This window comes from Vulpes lagopus, chromosome 17 (assembly GCF_018345385.1).
Source record: "Vulpes lagopus strain Blue_001 chromosome 17, ASM1834538v1, whole genome shotgun sequence".
Lineage (NCBI taxonomy): Eukaryota > Metazoa > Chordata > Mammalia > Carnivora > Canidae > Vulpes > Vulpes lagopus.
In genome coordinates, this window is record NC_054840.1 from 17,173,325 (window position 1) to 17,197,600 (window position 24,276).

The 24,276-nt window shown below is 39.2% G+C and overlaps 1 protein-coding gene and 1 pseudogene across 1 annotated transcript in view; one reads left to right on the top strand and one right to left on the bottom strand.

Annotated features, from left to right (window-relative positions):
- The window catches only part of ATP13A4 (ATPase 13A4), a 109,050-nt gene extending 86,389 nt beyond the window's left edge, over window positions 1-22,661 (top strand). Inside the window, exons 22-30 of the mRNA XM_041731856.1 lie at window positions 776-818; window positions 1,499-1,608; window positions 3,679-3,775; window positions 5,306-5,378; window positions 11,015-11,186; window positions 12,182-12,375; window positions 13,487-13,575; window positions 16,901-16,981; window positions 21,980-22,661. Of these exons, the coding sequence (XP_041587790.1) occupies window positions 776-818; window positions 1,499-1,608; window positions 3,679-3,775; window positions 5,306-5,378; window positions 11,015-11,186; window positions 12,182-12,375; window positions 13,487-13,575; window positions 16,901-16,981; window positions 21,980-22,192 (1,072 nt within the window). The 3' untranslated portion in view covers window positions 22,193-22,661. The remainder of the gene's footprint in view (window positions 1-775; window positions 819-1,498; window positions 1,609-3,678; window positions 3,776-5,305; window positions 5,379-11,014; window positions 11,187-12,181; window positions 12,376-13,486; window positions 13,576-16,900; window positions 16,982-21,979) is intronic.
- On the bottom strand, window positions 6,815-7,623 carry LOC121477592 (annotated as a pseudogene).
- Window positions 22,662-24,276: the final 1,615 nt, after the last annotated feature.

Consider the following 24,276-nt stretch of genomic DNA (forward strand, 5'->3'; position numbering starts at 1 on the left):
CTCCACATGGTTGCAAACCCAGACAGTAAATGAGTCGCCTTCGTATGACAGTGTGGAAGCCAATTCTGTAAATGCGGTCAGAGCACTCCTACCTGAGAAGCAGACTATCCTTAATCTTTGTCAACAAATAAAGCCAGCAGTCTGCACTCAGCCCTGAAGAGCGATCCTGAAGCAGGGTTGTGTTTTCTTTCTCCAAAGTCTGAGCCTGGTGCTGCCTTTTTCAGTTGAGTGACTGCTGAGATGGCAGATATTCTCTCCTGTTGAGAATTTTCTTTCCTATTAAGAGCACCAACAAGTAATTTTTGTTTCTCGTTTTAGAGATTATAAGATGCTTTTCCATACAGCGCATCACTGAATACTCATAAGCCTTTGTAGAAGAAAAAATGATGGCCAAAAATGGCAAAATGATCAGGTCAAAGGTCTCAATCTAGATTCAAATCTGATGCCCTCTCCACCTTGCCACTGTGCCATGGTGTCACACCATATAACTGCGAGCCTCCCCTTTACAGCCAACAAAGCAGCTTCCTAAACAGTGACGTGCAGGGTCTCCCTGAAATGCTTGGAGTCAGGAATGGTGCACTGGACTTCTCGTTCTATTGTGGAAACTGCTGAGTCACACTTTACTTGTGTCAAACTAGACTCTTAGGAAAACTCCCTTAAAATAAATAATCACTTTGAACCTTCAGTAATGAAGTTCACCTTATCTTTTTAATTAGAGAAATTAGCAGGTCAAATTGCTTTGATACCCTTTACAATTGACATGGTTCCCTTTTAGTTACTTCGTAGGTATGTGCGGTGACGGGGCCAATGACTGTGGGGTAAGTAGCTGCCAGTGAGTGGCACACTAAGACACTGAGTCACACTAAGACATACCAGGACTTACACCTGACTGTGCCTCCCCAGGGGGCTGGGGAGGTGGAATTGGCTGCTATAGGTGAGGGGTATGTGAAAGCATTTCTGAGTAGGTGAGAGATGAAGAGGAACTACATTCTGGTAGAGCAACTGATGGCAGCAGAGCACCCAAACAGGAAAAAGCCTATCTTGAAATCAGGTTTTGGAACCCCAGGAAAACATTATGACCAGAAGGAAATTTAAACTCTATTTTCTTTCCAAGGAAAGACATAAAAGTGACAGTTCATAAGTAATCTACTTTATGCTTTCAATATATACTATTTACTATCTATCTATCTCCTTTAGAGACAATATCCCGGGGATGTATACCTCCTCCATTGGTTTTGGTGGAGAAGTTGATGTGGAGAGTTTGGGAGGGTTTGGACCAAAGCCATAGAATGGCTCGGTGGTCAGTATAGACCAAATGGCTAAGTGTCCCAGTGCCATCTCTTTCTTACACAGTAGGCAGACCAAAAGCTGGTCAGCTCCTGGCTAGTTCTTGGGTCCACAAGCCACTCTGTGGCTAGTTTGATGGACTTCTCTCATGTGGCTTCAGGAGAGATGTACGAGACTGTGTTTGGAGAGTAAGCTGACCCTTTGCTTTCAGGCTTTGAAAATGGCTCACGTGGGCATCTCGTTATCAGAGCAGGAGGCATCTGTGGCCTCACCGTTCACTTCAAAAACTCCAAACATTGAGTGTGTACCTCACCTTATCAAGTAAGTAGACACTTTGCACCAGCACTGTTTTAATCTTTCTTGACTTTCAGGTGCAGATCCCATTGTGCTGCCAGGAAAAGAGCAGGAAAACTTTCTGTTCCTGGGTGGGGAAGGTGCCTTGCAGGACAATGCAATCCACCAATCTACTCCCAAGTGGATTTACCAGGAGTTAAAAATAACTATGGGAGAATAGTGACATTTCTAATGAAAATCACTCAACAGGTTATTTTTAGAAAATTGGAATCTGGAACTTGTTACTTGCTTTGAAAATGTAGTTCCTATTCTTATTATTGTTATTTTTACACTGATTAGATGCTTTATAATGGGTGATGTACAGAAGCTTTCTCTTGCCCACTTTCTCTCTTTTCCTCTTGACTCTTTATGCTTCTTTGGAATATCCTTCCCATCCCCAAATATTTTCAAAATATTTATTCATTTTTGCTGCTTCTACTAAAATTTCCCCTGGTGCTTTATCTCTGCCTCCCAGAATATGTACTTCTGCTATATTTTATTTGAATGATAGAGGTGGTTAGCATTGTGGTCGCTTTGGGCTATTATAACTAGCATGTATCTACAGTTTGTGAAGTGCTTTAATACCTACTATCTTATGCTTCAAAATAGCCTGGAGATGTAAGAATGGTCACTATTTTCTTTTGCAAATAACAAAATTGAGGTTCCATTGATGTGCCCAAGCTCAAACATCCATATAGGATTAGAAATTATTAAAACATTAAATTTTACTTAAATGTCTTTTACCTACAGATATCATACTATTCCCACCACATTAAAATAATGATTTGGCTAGCTCCTCCCAATCTTTAAAAAAATTATGCATGTATTTGACAAATATTTATAGAGTAAGCACTTAGTGCCAGGGACCAGTAGAGACGCTGGAGACCCAGAAGAAAGTAAATCACACATCCCTTGATCTCATAAAGCTTTCTTCTGGTGAAGAAGTCAGGCAATAAACACATGCATGGATAAATCAGGGTAATGAGAAAAGTAGGAAGGGGGCTGGGGAGGTGGAATTGGCTGCTGTAGGTGAGGGGTATGTGAAAGCATTTCTGAGTAGGTGAGAGATGAAGAGGAACTACGTTCTGGTAGAGCAACTGATGGCAGCAGAGCACCCAAACAGGAAAAAGCCTATCTTGAAATCAGGTTTTGGAATCCCAGGAAAACATTATGACCAGAAGGAAATTTAAACTCTATTTTCTTTCCAAGGAAAGACATAAAAGTGACAGTTCATAAGTAATCTACTTTATGCTTTCAATATATACTATTTACTCAAAGTCAATCAACAGTAACAGAAACAAGGATGCTCATTGTTTCCAGTCTATTTAAATTCCATATATGACTAATTTGACTGTAGGTATTGTTCTAGTCCAGTTTCAGAAAAAGTTGGCACTACCAAATGAGATTTTTTTTTTAAGATTTTATTTATTTATTCATGAGAGACACAGAAAGAGAGGCAGAATCAGAGGGAGGAGAAGCAGGCTCCATGCAAGGAGCCCAATGCAGGACTCGATCCTGGGAATCCGGGATCCCGCCCTGAGCCAAAGGCAGATGCTCAAGCACTGAGCCACCCAGGCGTCCTACCAAATGAGATTTGAATGAAATGAAACACCTGCATGAAAATAGCCCCCAAGTCAGCAATCTTATTTAAATCCCTTAATTCACACAGATGAAGAAACTGTGTTAGAAGGAAACTGACCTTCCAAATGACATCAGTGCGTAGGTATGAGATCTGGGACCAGTTCCCAGTCCCTCTTACTCTGGGTTCACATAAGGCCCCACACAAAGGAAGAGGCTAACACTCAACCTGGGCTCTATAGCTGAACCAAGCCTGTGGATTTTGGCCTGGAATCGCTGTTTCCTGAAAATTTAGTCATTTTAGCATCCTGACAGCCAGCTCCCACTGGCTCAAGCCAGCTCCCAGTCTGTCAGACAAACAGTCAAATAATCAGGCTTTTGAGGTTTTTTTCCTGCACTTAGCTGAACAGCACAGAGTAACTGACCTCATTTCCTTCTATTCCTTTCATTTCCTTATTTTTCATTTCTTTTCTCACACAGGGAAGGACGTGCAGCTCTCGTCACCTCATTCTGCATGTTTAAGTACATGGCTCTGTACAGCATGATTCAGTATGTTGGTGTTCTGCTGCTCTACTGGGTATGACTTGGGACCTGAGCTCTTGGTTAGTGAGAACTGAAATGAGTGGTGGTGCCCTCCCAGTCTGCAGTGCCTCTAAGGAAGAGTGCATGTGGGGAGATGCGAGCACCAACAGCCCTTCTAAAGTTACCTTTATTTTGAAAGTAAATCAGAAATAGATGAATATACGCAGGAAAAGTTGATGGTATTAATTCTCTGACTCTCTGACAGACATTTTTTATGTAGTAGTGGTAGCTGAGGATCAGAACACAGCAGACGCTCCCTCTTTTTCGCTGTTGCTTCTGCCTGCTTGGACCAGGTCTCTATCTTCCCAAGTCCAGTGTGACTCTACTCCAGTGTACTGTTCATTAAAGAACCGATCCTCTGATTGGGGTGCTGGTAAATGTTTCATAGCCGGCTCTCCCTGGAAAAACAAGCCCTGGTTATTAGTGTTTGCCAACTTTCATGGTGTAAATACTCCCACCATGGCTGGTTTCGAGCTGTCTTAACGGCTGTCACTGAGCATCGAGTTGGGAAGAGATATGCAATAGCATGCCACTACGTAGTACTTGCACTTCAGAGACACAAGAGTTGCAACTATCTTAAAGAGCGTAGATAACAGTATAATGTAGGATAATGATTAGGAAGCGTTGGTTTGGGGTCATTTACTAGCTTTGTTTTTAGCATAACGTATTTAATGGTAGATTTGTATGACTTAAGTTTTTATAGTGGCTGTGTTTAACAAACAGCTCAAAAAGATCCCTGAAAACTTGGCAGTTGACTCTCATGAGCTCATACAAGCAGTATATTGCTGATTCCTTAGATTCATCTCTATGTACTGCCCTCTTGCTTCTGGACTGAAAGTTTTGGTTGTTATTTTCAAATTATCTATGACTTTTCCCACTCACTAATGAATGGGTTGGAGAAGGAGAAGTTATGTATGTAAATTTGGCCCTATTTTGGAATCCCAATAATGCATGCTATAGAATTAAACATGGGTCATCATTATTCCTTTCCACTTAAAGGAAAGGGGGGCAAGGAAGCAAGTTTCTTGAAATCAGTAAGACTTTAACACTTTTTTCTCAAGAATATCAAGGTGCTTTATCAGGACTTTCCAATAATGCCCAAGAATGCAAATAGTGAGTTCAGTTATTCTCTTTTTCCATCAGTAAAATTTTGGTAAGATCACCATGTATTTATCACTTGCTACTCCTGGGAACCCACTGTCCTATTATGGCAGACCAAACCCTGACTTCTCTGCTAGCAGGAAGAAAAGAGATCAGAGATGAATCTACTAGAGTAAGATGTCCCCCTCAACAAGGGGATACCGATGCACAAAGGACTCAGCCCAGAAAGCACACAAAGGTAGCCTCCTGGCTAGAGAGGGTTTTACAGCCTTGTCTTTGATACTCTCACCTACATGGACAGGACCCTGGCCACACCATCTCCTTGTAAAATCCTATGTTGCAGTGACAAAATGAATGCAGTTAACATCAGACTTCATCCAGAGGGTCACAACTTTTTTTGAGTCATTTTCCTTTTTATTTTTAGGAGACAAACAGCCTTTCAAATTACCAGTTTCTGTTCCAGGATCTGGCCATCACAACTCTTATTGGCATAACAAGTAAGACATTTTTAAAACTTTCTTTGCTCCCCTCAGTATATTTCCCTCTGCCCCAGAAGGCCCATCAGGAGGGATACTAGCTATAGCCTCAGGATTGCGGGACTCATTCCCGAGGATACATACAGAGAGGGAAAGAGGAAATAGGATCCCTCCTTTTGAGTGTTAGGTTAAAAGAAAAGTGTTAACAAAGGAAAATATGGTTAGTCATCTTGCTGTTTTGCACAAAATATGGGGCTTCCATAATGGTCACTAAACATTTAAAAGGAAAAGTGCACCTTGAACATCAAGAATGCTGACTTCAGTATGCACCCCGTTTATAGAAGCTGAATGGAGGTTATGTTTTCCATCTTTAAATCCTAGCCTTTTGGGGTTTTGAATGGAGATTAAAGGTTATCTTGCCATTAGGCCACTCTCACTCCCACCTCTTAATTGACATGAATTGTGCCCCCAATTTCCCTTCCGTAGGATTCCCCCACTTACCCACTCCCCATCATCTTTACCATATTCTCTGCTTTCCTGTTACAATAAATGCCAACAATTCCACTTGTACTTTTAATACTACCTCCTCCTACCTTCCAAGGATTTTGTTTCTGTAATCATGTCTTTCTCCACCATCATCAACTTTTCTCTGGTCTGCTGGATCATTCCCATCTGCATATAAATATATTTTCTTATCCTGTACCAGATCTGATATTCAGCAAAGTCATTGACTATTGACTGAGTGCCTAGTTTGTGTTACTTACTGGAATAGGCACTTGGAATACATCAGTGAAGGAAAGAAGCAAATAAAAATTCCTTTCCTTACATCCTAGTAAAATAGCACCACTAAGACCTGGAGTCATCCTTAGTTTCTCTTTTCATTACTCTTCACAGCCTTGGCTGTACCTGCAGAAGCCATCCTGCATCCCTCCTCTCAATACGCAGCTCTGTAGTCATTGTCATAGAGCAATGTCACCTCCCTTGTGGATTCCTGCAACAACCTCACAACTGATCTGGCTTCCCCTTACCCCTATGCACCTTTCCAAGGGTAGCAAGAGTGTTATTTTTAAAAAGTAAATTTTATTGTCATCCACATGCTTAAAATGCTTTCTTTGGCCCCTGCCTGCTTCTCTGCCTTTACTTCCAACCACATTGCTACTCCCTTGTTCCCAGCACCCTGGTCTCTCACTCTCTTGAGCACTGCCAAGCTCATGGTGACCACAGTACCTTTGTTTTTATTATTTTCTTTGCCTAAAACACTCTTCCCTTCAATCTTTATATGGCTTTGACTTTTTCTTATTATTCAGACCATAGCTCAAATGTCACCACCTCAGGAAGGTCACTTTAAGTAGTCACCAAGCCAATTATTCTCTATCACATAATTGTGCTCTATTTTTATTTTATTTGTTCCCAAGTTTTATTCAAGAACACATACAAATATTCCAGATAAATGAATTTTAATCTTCACCTTCCTCCTCTTCCTTGTCCTGGTTAACCTGGAAGTAATGCAATCTGTGATTCTCTTTGCTGTTAGCAACTACGCTCAACCAGTCACATGGATTATTCTTCTTCAAATATTCTTTTTCTTTTTCTTTTTTTTCAATTATTTTTTGATGAGATACTCCATTGCTGTAATTTTGCTCTTGCTTCTTTCAGTAGTTAAAACCCCTCCACTGAGATTCCTAGCTTTTCTCTTCATTTTGATTCTCTCTGGAAGAAACTGCTCAAAACTGGCAGTGCCCATGAGTCCCTCTTCTACAGGGTGGGTGCAATCAAGGGCAAAGTTCAAAACTTGCTTCTTTTTTTTCTGCTCCCCTTTGCCACAAGCTTTTTCAAAGGCGAATGGTGGTAGCAGACGCAGAAAGCACAACTGTGCTCTATTTTTCTTGTATGGCTCTTTTCACAATCTGAAATTATATTTATCAATATTTTACTTGCATTTTCCTGCCTTCCCTCTTCCAGTGTGCATGAATGATGAGAACAGCACCCTGTCTGTCTTGACTACTGCTATATTCCCAACGCTATTGATACTATTGACAGTGCCTAACATATCCAAGGGGCTCATTAAATACTTGCCAAATCTCTGGAAAGAACACCTTTGGACAGTCCATACTGTTAAGCGAGTTCTTCATTTCAAGTCAAACCTATCTCTGTGTAGCTTCCATTCACCTTTGTTCTGCCATTGCAGTGGCATAGGGTAATCTGAGTTTTCTCCCCGGGACAGTCTTTCTTCCAGATTTTTGAAAACAGCCCTCTTTTCTTTCATGTTGTTCCCTGTTCAATAACAGGCATCTCCAGGTTTTTCTTTATTTTTTAATAAATAACTTGATTATTTTTGTTCTTATGATTACTAATACATATTCATTGTAAAATGAAGATAGAAAACATCACAAGGTATGACAAAGGAAAAAAAAACCACCTTTGTTCTACCATTCAGACCTAACCAACTAAAGCATTTTAATGTATACGTATAAATGAAGAAATCTGAATTATGTTCTCTAGATAGTTGTGAATACATTTTTTTTCATTTAACTTTATAAGTATTTTTAGGTTTTATTTAAATTAAAGTTAACAGATAGTATATTATTAGTTTCAGGGGTCAAATTTAGTGATTCACCAGTTGCATATAACACCCAGTGCTCATTCCATCATGTGCCCTCCTCAATGCCCATCACCCAGTAATCCCATCTCCCCACCACCTCCCGTGCCGCAACCCTCAGCTTGTTTCCTATAGTTAAGAAGAGTTTCTTATGGTTTGCCTCCCTCTCTGTTTTTATCTTATTTTCCTTCCCTTCCCCTAAAATCTTTTAATGTCATTAAATATTTTAATTCTTTTTTATTGTGGTAAGATGTATATAACATAAAATTTGCCATTTTAGAAATTTTTAACTGTCTAGTTCAGGAGCATGCATGACATTCACAGTGTTGTGCAAACATTACCACTGTCTACTTCCAAAACTTTTTAATCACCCCAAACAGAAACTCTGTACCCATTAAATAACAGCTCCCCATTGTTCTTCCCAGCCTCTGTTAGGTAATCTGTAATCTACTTTTAGTTTCTATAAAGTTGCTTATTCAGATATTTCATATAACCAAACCATGCAATATTTGTTCTTTTTGTATGGCTTATTTCAATTAGCATAGTGTTTTCAAGGTTTACCTTTGTTGTGGCATGTCTCAGAACTTCATTTGTTTTTTATGGCTGAGTAATATTCCATTCTATGTATATACCACATTTTGTTTATCCATTTATCTGTTGATGGAGTTGAGCTGCTTTCACCTTTTGGCTCTTATAAAGTGTTACAATGACTATTTGCATAAAGTATTTGTTTGAGTCCCTATTGTTAATTATTTTGGGCATAGGAATTAATTTCTGGGTCCTATGGTCATCATATATTCGGCTCTTTGAGAAATGTCCAAACTATTTTCCAGAGTGAGTATATATCATTTTCCACTCTCACCAGCAATGTATGAGGATCTCAATTTCTCCACAGTCTCGTCCACGCTTGTTATTTTACTTTAAAAAAATTATTTTCACATCCTAGTCAGTACAGAATGGTATCTTATTATGGCTTTGAATTTGTTTCCCTAATCATTAATCATGTTGAGCATATTTCCACATACTTATTGGTCACTTGTATGTCTTTTTTTGGAGAAATGTTTGTTCAAGTCTTTTGCTCATTTCTTAACTGGATTTTTGTCTTTTGTTGTTGAGCTCTAGAGTTCTTCAAATGTTGTGGATGTTAAAACCTTCTCAGACATTATTGCAGACATTTTCTCCCATTGTAGGTTGTTTTTTTCCCTTTCATGATAATGTCCTTTGATGTACAAAAGTTTCTGATTGTAATTAAGTCCAGTGTATCTATTTATTTTTTTTATAGTTCATGCTTTTGGAATCACATCTAAGAATTCAGTGTCAAATCTAAGGTGTTATAGATTTACTCTATGCTTTCTAATAAGATTTTGTGGTTCTTAGGCACCTTTTCATATTTTCTCTTTATTGATATTTTCATTTAGTTCATACATTGCTTTCTGATTTGAAACAGTTGTTTTAAAGTCTTTGTCCAATATGTCCAATGCCCATGCTTCCTCAGAGATGATTTCTGTCAGTTTATTTTGTTCCATTAAATATTATCATGTCATAACTCTGGAAAACAGATTGACCCCCTTCCCTAGGGCTTGTGGTTTTTGTTTTGCTATTTCTTGAATGCTGTCACAGTCCATTTGTTTAGTGACTTCCCTGAACTATTTATGCAAAGACTGTATCAGTTGTCATGTATGGTCAATGAAATCTCTGTTGCTTTAGCTTTTGTTCAGCTAGTGTTTTGCCAAAGATTTTCTCGACCTCTACGAATTTAAAATTATGAGCAAAGAAAAAGCTCTCCCAGTCTTTGCAGATTTGTTCTTCACTGGGACACTTCAACACCTAGCAGGCTTACGCTGAGTGCAGAGATCATCCAGAGCTGGAAATTGGGGGGCTATTCTGGTCTTTTCTGAGCATGTATCTATCTTGCCTTAGGTGTGTGCATGGCTTTCTATAATCCCCAATATACACAGGTGCTTTTGAATGCCATAATTTCCCAAGGAAACTTTCTTTAGCCTTTATTTATAATAGCTGTTTTTTTATGTCTCAACTCTTTTGCCCTGGGTGATTATAGGTAGTTGGTTAGCCTTATGATATTTTTAAGCAGTATATGCTGCTGCCCTGAGTTAAGTTTTGGATTAGGTGAGATAGAGATGAGTGCCTTGCACCAGTGCTTCAGGTAACCCCCAGACAGGTTAAAATAGATCTATACAATAATTTGTGATGAAGTCTGCTCTTCCCCTTCTGTGACCAGACACCAGAGTCCTTCCCACATTAGGAGTGTGAATGATCAACTTTGAGATTGTCACTGAGCTGAGAAGGGGGTAGGGCAAGGGCAATTAAAAATGACACAAAGCTTTCCTACCATTTTTAAGTTGCCTTTTTCTTGATTCAATGTTTGTTTGATTGCTGTAAACCTTTGTTTTTCAGGATTCTGACAAAGTTAGTTTTGACAGTTTCTGCTTGTTTGTCAATGTTTCTGTGGAAGGATGGGAACTTAGAGTTGCCTGCTCTGCCACTTTTTTGATGTCATTCCTCATTTTGTCATTGAATATTTTAAAGCATTACTTCTTGGTGACTGCACGTTGTTTCATTATGTAGATGTGCCATAGTTTACCGTTAATGATGCAGTAATGAACATCTTTCTACATCTCTGATTTTTTTTGGCTTAGGATAAATTTCCAGGAATGACTGTGTCAAGTGCTATGAATATCTTTCAGTCTTTTCATATTTATTATCAAATTGCCCTGCAGAAGGTTTGTGTCAATGCACATTCCCCCAAGCAGTCTATGAGAGTATGCATTTCATCATGCCTCACCTATAATTTGATAGCCTTTGCTCATTCCATAGACAAAAATAAAAATGCCTTATGATTGTCCTATCCACTCTCTTAGGAATTCCTCATATGATTTGAGTTGGGATCCATTCATTGTTTTGTTCCCTCAAAACAATGATGTACTTCAGTTTGTCAATTTGCTTGGATGTATGGGCCCAAGAAGTTATACTGTTCTTCTGATTAAGAATACAACATTTTTCTGCTCTCACAAATATGAAACTTGAATTTATTTTGTAGTGAATTTGAATGGTGCCTACCCCAAGCTGGTGCCTTTCAGGCCTGCAGGACGGCTGATCTCTCCACCTCTGCTGCTTTCTGTGATTTTCAACATTCTTCTCAGCCTGGCTATGCACATTGTGGGCTTCATTCTGGTTCAGAGGCAGCCTTGGTATTCCATGGAGATGCACAGGTACTATCACAGCCTCAATTCCAGCATCTCACATTCTAATTTCTATCAAATGTCATCTGGCCCCTATGACAGGAGGCAAATCATTCTTCATTCTTCTAGGAGCATTGACTTCTTGAAGTCCCTTGGGAAAATTTCTGGTGATCTCTTCTCCATAACACAGTTTGAGGATATTATTCATTGGCACTTACCTCTGCCTGTCTTGTGTCATAATGATCTACGACCATCTTTATATCTAGGGTGACCATGTTTATACTTTGCCTGGGCAGCCTCACTTTAAGCCTGATATCACAATGAAATTATTTGTAATTAATTAATTAATTACTGAAGTATAATTGGCATACAGTGTTATGTTAGTTTCAGGTGTACAAGCTATCGATTTGACAATTCTATACATAATTCAGTGCTTACCACGGTAAGTGGAGACAATCTGTCACCATGCATTATTATGATATTATTGATTATATTCCCTATGCTGTACTTTGCATCCTCATGACTTATTCATTTTGTAACTGGAAGTTTGTATATCTTAATCCTCTTTATCTATTTTCCCAATTCTCCTACCCATGTCTCCTCTGGCACCTACCAGTTCTTCTGATGATATTTGTCTTTTCCTTTAACACTCAAATCTGTTCTTGTTGGATGACAAATTATATGGTCACCCTATTTATAAATGTTTAGAGATCTTAAGCCATGAGAGGGAAGAATCATGGCTTACTCACATCTTTCCCACACAGCCAAAATACACATGATGGGTATCCAATTTATTGAATAAATAACTTGCTTATCTATCTATCATCTATCTATTTATCATCTATCTATTTTTTATTTTTTTATCTATCCAAAATATAGATCTACCTGTGCTGGTTTCCTTCTTTTTACTTTCCAGTATATGCTTTCCCAAAATATAAGTAATTACACTAAGGACATGGAGTCCTGTAGATATAAGTGTTCCATAAAGACCTACCATCTTACTTCATTACTTTTTTTTTTTTTAGTGCCTGCATACTGCAAAATGAAAGTATCTCAAAGTTAACTATTTCTCCAACTGCTCCAGGAAAAATTGGAAATAACGGTGCCTTCACAAGCTATGAGAACACTACCATATGGTTCTTGGGAACAATCAACTGTATCATTGTGGCTCTTATTTTCTCTAAAGGAAAACCATTTAGGCAGCCCATCTATACAAACTGTGAGTAGCACTGTATTAAATCAAGGTGAGAGATCACCAGAGGGAACAGACATTCCAGGGTCACTCAGGGAGCAGCTGCAGAGTTGATGCTTATCTTGTGTCTCCTGACTTCTACTCTAGGGCTCTGTAAAACACATTGTGCAGCCTCATCCTTTGCTCCTTCCCTCAAAGGTGCATTAAATTCTAGGGTTTCCTTCTCTACCTCTTTCCTTCACCAGAAGTTTGTCTCTAGGTGTCTTTTCATGGCACCACTCCAAACTGGGATGGCTCATTTATTTCCTTACTTGTCATTACTTGTCAGAATTCATCTGAGAGGAGGTGGAGAGGAAATGTCACAGCACTCAGTTAGAACATGAGTCCTGTCATGAAGACAATGGTTAAGATGGCATTGTGTCATTGGCAGGGTGGGAGTGGGTCCAGTCTGTAGGAATCTGGCCACAGTGATTGTGAAAGCGTTGAGCCAAAGTACCTGCCTCTTCTTACATTCTGGGTGGGCATGGGGAGTATGTTAGGAGAAGAGGGTGACCTGGTTAGCACTTGGGACATTTATTTGTATGTTACCCCCATCTCTCTAATTGGAAAAATTTAGAAGCACAAATTGAAGAACCAATATCCTCATAAAAATTTGTTTGTTCAGAGAAAACTATGTTGCCATTCTCCTTCTTGGGATGAAAAAGCAGTCAAATGCTGACCTGTACATGACTGCAATTTAAACTTTTTGATTATTTACAACCCTCTTTTTTTCCAGAAAAAAGATTTGAGGCAGGTGTTTTGCACCTGCAGTCTCTTTAGAGACTCAGATACTTAAATGTCTTCAAGGCATTTTCTGAAAATGTATTATGTCAGTGTTGCTCTCTCTATATTTCCCACTTTTACTAATTGAAACTTACAACATGTATGTGAAAATTTCCACTTGCCCCAAGGACATGCATAGACATTGTGGAGGTGAGACCCATTGCATTGAAATGAGCACTTTCCATTTATTATGCTGTGTTTGGATGTAGAAATCAAGTAAATTTAATCAGTGCTAATATAAAATATGTCTATCAATAGATGCGACACTCTATACTCTGATTTCTCTAAATGATAGCTTGTGTTCTTATTTCCTCAGATATATTTGTCCTTGTGCTGGTCATACAGCTGAGTGTGTGTCTATTCATTCTATTTGCTGATATTCCAGAATTATATAGGCGTTTGGATGTAAGTCTCATCTCTGGGATGTAATGATGGTTTACAGTTGTATAACACCCTGACTTCAAGAAGCAGGTCACGATTGCAACTGACATAGATTCTTGACACTGATTTTTTTTTTTTTTTGGAATAGTGAAGTTAAAAACAATACTGAATTTATTCATATTTTCTATTTAAACAGGCCAGGAAGTCAGATTATGTCTAGTCTTGATTTCAAATATTCCAGAAACATTGAACATTTTTCTTTTAAAAGATTCCTGTAAGAATGGAAAAATCTATTTATATATATTCTCTTTTAAGTGTGTGAGAGAAATTTTTTCTAAATGCTTCTGTTGTGAAGTTGTTGAAAACAGTTTGCCTACAACACTTTTCCCGTTAATCCTCAAATCTGTATTTATATCTTTTTTTAAAAATCTCTTTAAAAACATGTTTGTCTATATGTTCATATTTAATGTCTGCAAAACTTTCTTGCAGAGACCCATACCTTACCTCATGAACTCTCTTAAATTGTGTCACTTTGAGACAAATTTCAAATTCCTTAAGAGACAAATTTTTGAGCATGGAAAAATATATATTTCTATTCCTTTAACCTATACTTTTGAATTAGAAGTTCATTAGTTCATTATTACCAAATATCCTTTAGACCAATAAATAGAATAGAGAAGAGATGGTGAAAGGAAATGAGCTTTTATTACTTAGTGCTACGTGAACCTACCTGCCCACCTCTCCATCTCAAAGACATGTTTCATGAAGGTCAAGATCCTATCCTATTTATCTTATTCATCTCTTATTACTAGAGCTTGACATAGCCTATGGCACATAATGGCAATAAATGACTCACTGATTGTTGTAGATTAGGTTCCTATGTGGAGATGAGCACAGGGAGCTCTCATGCTGTCTAGTTATTGCAAACCAGTAAAACCTTCACAAACTCTTCTTGACATGTGACATACAAACTAATGTCTACATTTGGTTTTCATTTTGATGATTGTGTCACTGTGTTAAACCTGTAATTGCCAGAAGATACTGCCACTATTGTTAAATATGTCCATGAATTAGAGTAAATATTCATGGAGGTAGTCTTTGCCCACTAGTCTTCTAAGTAACTTAAAACTTCTAAATCCTGTAGAAGTTAGGGTTAAGACATATTGGGTTTGGTCACATTCTTTATGAGTTAAGACTCTTATAGAGAGTGTGATTCCTCCAGTACAAGAAAATAGGGAGTCTGTTTAGCTTGGGGAGAACCTGTGTGGGGTCATTGCCAACATGACTGCAAAGGAGTCTGCAGAGAATTATTGCTCACCTTAAAAATAATTATCTTTTCTTATTATTGCACAAAATTGGGGGTATATTTTAGAAATTGAATATGCAGGCAAAGAAAATTGTGACCATTATTCATTATATCCTTCTATCTTTGAAACCATATATTATAATGTGCATTGACTGATTTATGAAGTGTATTTTAAATGGAGTCATGCTGTCTAGTTATTGCTCATTTTTTTAAGAAATTGCGTGATTTTTTTAATAGAAAACACATTCACACAGTTTAAAATTCAAGTTAGAAACTCTATATCAAAAAAAAAGAAAAAGAAAAAAAGAAACTCTATATCCTCCCATCTTTTTTCCCCAGCTATCAGGTCTCCTCTCTGGAGGCAACTGATGACACTACTTTATTTTATGTACTTTCAGGCATATTTTATACAAAGGCATACACACATATATATTTCTGACATGTATATCCTCCCATATTTTTACACAAATAGTAGCAGACTATTACATTCGTCCAGGTCTTCTGAGCTGGAAATGGCAAGGTGAGATGAGATGTGTAAGCAAGTTGTGGAGGGAATGCCTGTAAGGAAAAGAACATTAGGAAGCCAGAAGAAGAGAGGGAGGGTCCCACACTATGATGTGGGCCTGACCCCTATGAAGGAGGCAAGGAGGGAAGAAGGACCAGATGAGTAGGGATTCAGACTGCTGTGCAGCTCTAAGAAAGCCTAGCCACAGTTGCCCATCACAGGTGTCTAGTGTCTCACAAGAATGAGTGCAATAAGAAGATGTGCCATCCTCAGTTATTAGCTTTGAGTAACCCCTGGGAAGTGTGGCCTTAAGGTGAGCATGGTGGGGATTTCGAGGGTAGCACTGGAGCACCTGCCACTTATTCCCCCAGTAGGAAACCTGCATGGAGTGCGTTCATGGCAGCCACAACCACATACATGGTTCCTCACCTTGTTCTTTCATGAGACGGTGTATTTTGGTAATTGTCCCGTAACAGTTCATAAAGCTTCCTCATTCTTTTTTTTTTTTTTTGCTAATATATACCATAATTTATATGTAGTTCCCTATTGATAGACATTTAGGTTGCTTCCAATGTTTTGCTATTATAAAAAAAGCTGTAATGAAATAACAGTATATATATATATATCATTGCAGGCATGTACAAATATATCTCTAGGATAAATTCCAAGAAATGGTTTTGAACTCTTAATTTTACTAGCACTGCCCTCCATGGAGTTGTACCAATTTTAATCTCCTCTCCCCCCCACCTAAAAAGCAGTGTATGAAGCAGTGCTGAGTATAGCAGTATGCGTTTGGTTTCATTTCATTCATCCATCCATTCATTCCTTAATTTATCCATCCATTATATACATAATGTGCATGGGAGGAATTGGGAAAGATGCAGAGAAACTGGGAAAAAAGGCATGAAGTGACAGCTTGATTTCAGCCCCGCTTCCTCCATTGGTGACTATCCTCATCATGGTACCATCCATGCAGCTGTACACACAGTCCTAAGGGTGAGCCCTGACTCAAGGCCCAAAAAGCAGGGTTCAGCTGAGGGGTGATGTGGAACCAGAGAGAAGAGGACAACAGTGCCCTTTGTGGAGGTTTGACATGTGTATCCTCAGAGCCTCTGAGAAATAGAACCACATTCCTGTATTCCCTCATAAAAGCAAATGACTGTAAGCAAACAAAAACTACTTTATTAAATTTATCACATTTTAATCACATTTATCTTAGGAAATTCAGAAATTATGGGGAACCAAAAAATCAGAAGAAGAAAGAAAGAAAAAATAGAGTAACAATCCTAGTTTACAAATCATTGGAATTTTGGAGTATAATCCTTCCGTATTGTTTGATACATGCATAAAAATATACGCCTTATTATATGTGTTATACATACGTATGTGTATCTAAGATGTATGTATGTAACATACACCTACACACATGTCTATATCACATACATGATTTATAACCCATGAAAATGTACACGGTGAATATGTGAACATTTTTCTAGTGTTTGTCTTCAAACTAACAGTGATTCTCCATCTCTCACCAGCTGCTCTGCACTCCTGTTGTGTGGAGGCTCTACATCATCATTATGCTCAGCTCCAATTTCATTGTGTCCCTTGTTGTGGAGGTAAGTGCCCTGGGGCTGCCGATCATTTGGAGCAGGGAGGGACAGGGCATTCTTTGGGAGTCTGAAAAAAGAAACAGCTTTAGTTGATCAGACTCAGCAGTGTAAGGGGCTCCCTTCCTTGGCCACATGAGCAATGGTGCTTTCCCCTGGTGAGTTCCAAACAAGGTGTTAGTTTTCCCATCTATAGAGTGGACCTGGAGAGAATGGGATTATGATATCCAAGGTCCTGTTCGTTTCTAAAATCCACAAATAGAGACCAATTCAATTAATTTTTCTGAAATTAAATATGATTCACATACTATAAAATTCTCCTTCTTGAAGTGTACACTTCAGTGGTTGTTAGTATATTCGCTGAGTTGTGCAACCATCACCTCTAACTCTAGAACATTCTCATCACCCCAAAAGAAACCCTGTACCTGTTAGCAGTCGCTCCTTATTTCCCCTTTCCCCTCCTTCACCCTTTGGCAGCCCCTAATTTATTTTCTGTCTCTAGGGGTTTGCTTATTCTGGACATTTCACATAAAGGGAATCACATAATATATGGCCTTTTGTGTCTGGCTTCTTGCACTTAACAACTTCTATTACTTTTACTTTACAGATGGGAAATAAGATTCATAGTGAGCTTTTCCTGGCTTTTATTCTTCATCTCCCATTTGCTCCATTTCCTCAGTAAAATGAGTTTGTGCTTCCTATTTCTTTGGCTACATGGTTCAGTCTCTCCTCCTTCAGTTCTCTTAGACAAGCTCTCCATTCTTCAAAGCCTACTGGAGAACAGGGGGCATCCCAAGAAAAGGCATCCGTGTCAAAGGGGAGGTGAGCATCAGGATTCTATCCATCCCCACCCCTACTTCTGGTTGCAAATCCGGCTTTGTTCCAGCGATTCACAGCAGGCAGAGAGTACCTGGAACCTGATTTCCCTGCAGAACCTTCCATACTGGGCAAAGTAAAAAATGCACAGGAGCTGGTGGCAGATCAGGGCATAGAATTAAGGTACTGGAGCCTCTCTCTGTATGCAAAATCAGGGCCTCTCAAACTTGAGTGGGTGTCAGAGTCACCTGGAGGACTTGTTAAAACACAGGTTGCCCAGCCCGTCCCCCAGCACTTCTGATTCAGTAGGCCTGGAATAGGCACACATTTTTGTTTCTAACAGGTTGTCAGGTGATTCTAACACTGCTGGTCAAGGAACCACGCTGAGAAGTACCACGCTAGCCCATAAGGCCTCCAAAGCCACCAAGTTAATAAAGGATACATGTGTGTCCTCATAACCTAGTTGCGGAAGGGTGAATCTTGCCCTTTAAGGGATAACTTTATGCATGTATCTTGTCTCTGGCACGACCACATTATTTCCTCTCTCTAGTACATCTGCCTTCATGTCTGCATATTGAAATGCTATTTCATCCTCCATGGCACGGCCGTAGTACTATCCTCTTCACGAATCTTTCCCAAAGCATAGATGGGTTAGGCAAATAACAGTGGCTTAAACAATAAAGATATTTACTGGCTCACTTAAGAAGATTGGAGGTAAGTGGTTTCAGGGCTGGTTTAGTAACTCAATGGTGTTGTTGTGAATCATCTTTCACTTTTCTGTCTCCCCATCTTTAGATATTGACCTTTCATGTTGGTGTGTATTGCTTATGGTGTCCAGATAGTTTCTATGTAGCTGGGCAGCATCTCCGTTTTAATGCAGAAAAAAAAAAATGAAAGGAGAGGCACCAGCAAGCTTTTCCCCCTCAGATATGAACCTCTTACGAGGAAACAAAATAATTCCCCATAGCCACCCAGTCTCTTAAGCTTCATTGGTTGGAACTGTATCTTATTGTTGTCCTGAGTAGAAAAGGATTCTGGGAGAGTGGATCTATGCCAAAAAAATTAGAAAGATTGGCTTAGATTATTTGTGAGTTATTTCCTTTTAGGTGGACAGGAAAAAGTTGGGAGGAAGGCACAATACGGTAACTGAACAACAAAGTCTGCCAGGAAGGAAGCCGTTCAACTGCTACAATATTTGCAGTTAAGAGCATAAGCCAGAAGTAGTCAACCTGGGTTTAAATCCTGGCTCCACCCTTTCTTGCTGCCTGACTCTGGGTAGCACCTGCTATTCCACTTCTCTGTGCTTCTGTTTCTTCATCTGAAAAACAGTGATAATAAGGGTATCTTACCTCATAGGGTTACTGTAGCATGAAACCTGAACACAGAAAAAGCACATGGTAAATGTTTAATAAATATCAACCATTATTATCATATTATCTCTTGTGGTACTTAGTATTTCTTTCTTTGAATCTATCAATCATTTAGGCTTTCTTCTGCTCACTCACTCTTCCCACAGACAGTTGTTGACCATGTGTCATGTGCTAGGGCACAATGTGAGGTGGATTCTGATGATCTTGTCGATTGCTCACACTTTATGGTGAGCAAGAGGATAAACACCACAGTTATTTGTGTATCGATATAAGTTATGCTGGCAGGAACTCATCTCAGTACCTTCAGTATCTAAACTGCTTTATTCTCATCGAAGCTGGGTAAAGTTTGGTTCAGTGATGAAACGTAAGAAGTGACACTGCTCACCTGCAGCAGATGGAGAGGGTAATTTGATACTCATGAAAGATTAAGTTTCTCCTTTGTTTCTTCTGTCCAGTGAGAAATGGAGACAGGTATGGATGTTTAGAGTGGGTTCCCAGGAACTTTCACACTGAGAAATAACACTGTGGGATCCCAGCTCCCATCCCCTACTGGCTCTTTCACGGCAGACTCCAGTTGTTTGAAGTTACCCTTCTGCTGTCAGTAGGCACACAGGAACAAACCAAAGCCATTTCAGTCTATGGTGAAGGCCGTAGCAATGGAGAATTAGGGACACTGAGATTTCTTGTCTTAGTGGTGAGCCTAGCAGAGTAGGTGAAGACCCTAGACTGTCATGGATGCAACGAGATATTTTCCTCAGGTAGCTGTAGGTATGTGTGACAGCAGATGCTAGAGATTCCTAGGATGGGCTTGCTCACTCCATGTTACCTGGCCGGCCTGTGACAGAAATGGTCCAGAGAGCTTTTGGGGAAGAGGCATGAGGGATGGCTGGCCTCCTTTTGTACAATCCTGAATATTGCCTGGTCCACTAAGATGTGTGACTCTACCCCTAATCTTAGAGCAGCCCAGCAAACAGCTTTGAATGGAACCTTATCCTTACTTTGCCTTCTCATGATGTGACCTCCAAATAAAAGGCAGAGGAGCTTTAATTCTCCTCGCTTTTTTATTACTTATGTGTATTTTGTATATGTATGTATGAATTACTTTAGTAGCCAATCTGAAGTTTTGTTTTCTGTTATTTTAAGAAATGGTAATTCTTAAAGGGTTTCCTTTTGTTTCTAGTTCTACATTTAATATAGAGGGGCAGGACAGATCACTTCTCAGTGCTTTGGTTTCCCTTTCCAGAGCAGCAAAGTGACACAGGTCATCATAATTGTATGTAATTCTAGAATTCTGTAAACACTTAATGCATGGTATACAGCGCTAAAGTCAGTCTGTGAGGGTGTGTGTGTGTATGTGTGTGTTGTGTGTGTTTTGCTTTGTTTCATTTGTTTTGTTTCAAACCTGCTAAATTAAAGACCATTAACAGGATGCCTAGGATCCTGCCTTATTCTAGCTCTAAGGAGAACTACTGTTCTCTTGTTAATTAGGAAGGACAAAAAAATCTTGGTGTGGGAAAGTAGAATCACAAGTTTGACTAGGTGAGCCCTGAGGTTTGCAAGATGCTCTTTAAATGGCTGTGTGGGTCTTCAGCAGCCTAGTAGCAGATGATCCATTTTTAGAGAAAGACTAAGACTAGCTACTCCCATTATTTCTATGGACAAAGGGACTCAAATGTCAAAGATGGGTGGATTTTAGGAAAATTACTACTCTGGCAAAGTTCCTTGTAGAATTCCATAGAATTGACTCTTTCATTTAGCAAAGATACCACTGGCAGACACCAAAATGAGTTCTAATTTTGTGGGACAGCAGGCTTCTCATATTTTTCTTTTTGTTTCTCTCATGATAGCTTCTAAGATGATTAGCTTTTATGGCTACATATGATACAAATGAAAAATGAACAAAATAACCTCTCCTGCACTCTGTGTTGTAAGTTATAACTTGGGCTCTATTTGAAGCTTAGTATAACTCATGAAATAAAAAGTCAGTCTAAAATGTTTCCAAAGAGACAAATCCTTTGTATTCTTAAAAAATGCATTGCAATGAAATATTTGTAGGTGAAGGTCAGAGGCCGCAGTCAACATAGTGCATTAGCCACTTGTTAAATAAATAGTTCAGAAGGCGGGGAAAGAGAGGCACCTATGCCGTGCCATGCCCTGCATTTTGAGGATAGCTATGTAAACTTTATGACAAACATGAAAGGAAGGAATTCCTTTTTCTACTCACTGAGGCTCAGAGAAGGTAATTAATTTGCCCATACTAAGTGTCAGAGCTGGAACTTGAATCCAGATCTGTCCAGCCAAGGCTGTGGTGCGTATTCCAATTTTACTGACCTATGTTCACAACTATGCACTTACATGCTAGGGCACACCAAGGCCACATCTTTCTATAGGGTAATTTCTATAGGATAATTCCATTTAGGGGTAATTCTAAATATAAAATTTTATATTTTATAGTGAATTTATAGTAAACCAAATACAGATGTGGTATGGAGTGGACTGCAGAATTTGAATGATTTTAAATTTAATTTCCATATGAGAGTCAGAAGAAATTTCATCCTTGAGCAGACTACTTCAAGCTATTTCCAGATTCTTGAAACTATGTACCTCTCTCTTCTCCCAGAAGATTTCCTTAAGTGGAAAAGTTTGAGAGGCTGAGACCTAACCCATGAAACCACACTGAAATTGTCTGTTCAGGCCTCAAGTGTTTTGTCAGGCTGGATCTTAGCAACCAATGTGGTGGTTCCTTCTTAGGGTCTATGGAGGGCCATCACCTGGAAATATTTGACCTCTGGTTGTAAAGAGTAACTCTTTTGTTTTGCAGGAGGCCATCATTGAAAACCGAGCCCTGTGGATGTCATTCAAAAGGTGTTTCGGTTATCAATCCAAAAGCCAGTATCGGATATTGCAGAGGACCTTGGCAAATGACCCTAGTTGGCCGCTGCTAAACCAAATGTCCTACTCTGACACGCCAGGGTGTGAAAGTGGAGTGTCTTACAGCAATCCAGTATTTGAGAGCAATGAGGAACAACTCTGAAGCCAGCATGATATTGAAGTTGACAAACAAACAATGACATAAGGAATGAATTTCAATGATTTTCAAGCAAATAGACTCTTCTAAAATCAACGGAGTTTTTGGGATCAAAAACTCTATCCAATCGTGGTGGCAAATTAGAGTCTACTTGATACAATACTTTCTACAGAGCAGAACACTGCCCCAGAAGAGTGCTTTCCTCTTGGCTTCTGAAAATACTGATGGTGTTAGTGAAATAAGAATGGGCCAAGGATGGCAATTGACCAAGAGCCTGAGAGGCTAAAGGACAAGAAGAATATATAATCTTTCTTCTTAGATAACATATTTTTCAAATGAATCGTGAGAAAATAGCACTATGTGTAGTCATGGTGAAAGATCATTTTTGAATTTGTATTTTATTGGTGGAAAAACAAATGCATGGGAACCATCACACCAATCTTCACTGTTTGGTTTCCTTTCCTTTATAGTACATTCAGGGTTGAGACATTTCCTTCTGCTTCTGGCTTTCCCCTATGTACTAGTAAAGATGGGCAAAGCTGATGCTGCAATAACAAACCACTCCCTTGTCTCAGTGGCTTACCACACAAGAGTTTCTTTTGTGGTCCAGGTGATTCTATCGACTAGCTCTCCTCCGAGTGGTGACTGCTTCAATCTGTCAGTCCCACCGCCTGAAAACAAGGATTCCATGTTTACTGTGATGGGGAAGGAAGAGTCTGGAGATCACACAAGGGCTTTCCACTGCCTCATCCCAAAAGAGCCATGCATCTCTTCCACTACTCACATCTTATTCCTCAGTAACTTGGCAAAGTAGTTGAACAGTACAGTCTGAGTTTAGAGCTGGTTTCATGGGCATATGACCTGTGCCATCACCTAAGGGGCCATGCTTAGAGGAGACCCACACTCATTTTAATGCTTTGCTGTTGCCATCTTGAAATTCTTAATTTTTGAACAGAGGTCCCCACATTTTCATTTTGCACTCAGCCCCCCAAATTATGTAGTTTATCCAACTTGTGTTCCAGAAATACTGACACTGTTCTCTGAGCTCTGCATCTCTTGCTCCTGTGAGCCTCTCCTGTTTTAGGAACTCCACATCTCACTTGTCCAACTTGAGGTATTTCCACTCCTCTGCTCTATTATTTTGGAGAAAAGATCGTCTTGTGCTACAACATTGTATGTTATCATTGATGTTAAGTTCCTACATAATTTACACATTCCTTAAATCTGAGGCTTCAGTTTTCAGAAAATAAAAATTGCCCTTATTTTATCACTATTATAATTTTATTATATTAGATTAATTTGGCATAGAAAACACCCAGGTTTCTGTTAGCTCAGCAGACAACTCTGAATTCTAGGATAAAATACACAAATAATATTTTAAAGCAAAAGCAAAATTTTCACTACAAAAATCAAATCCTAAGTGAATGTTCTAGGTAGTGGGTGGGTCTCAGGCTAGCTTTGTTACTTATCAATAGCATCTACAAGTATTCTCTCCCCTGGCTGAATTCCTGAGCATGGTTGGAGGCTCTGTGGCTATAGATAATTCTGAGAACATGATGTTTCTCAGCCATGAAAGTACCTTGTTGCTTCTGGTTTTAAAATAGGGTGTGAAGAATCACTTAAATAGAATGATTGTCTTCCTTGGTCCAGAAAGAAATGTTTCCTTTTACAAAGTTAGCCTCAGCAGTGATATGGTTGCCCTGAATGTCTTTTTCTAGGACTTATAGCTTACTCATTTTTTAAGAGTGGAGGGTTGTGGATAGGGCAAGCTGGAGATGGTCTACAACCTAGTGATGGGCAAGAGCAACATGTGCAGTCACATCTAGAAGAACTTACCAGGTCCTGTTACCTCCGTTAGCTCATTTAAATTGCATGATTCTCAGGACTTAGGCAAGGAAGGACTTATCATCTACTTTTACAGGTGAGAAAACTGAGATTCAGAGTAAGGCAAGCTGACCCAGGCCTCAGACACAGATCTTCTGAGCAAACCTTCTGTTGTTTCCAAATACCTCCTAATTACAAAGCTACAGCAGGGCAGGGTGTTAAGGGTGATCTCACAGTCAAACAAAGAATGAGTTTCTTATTTGCCA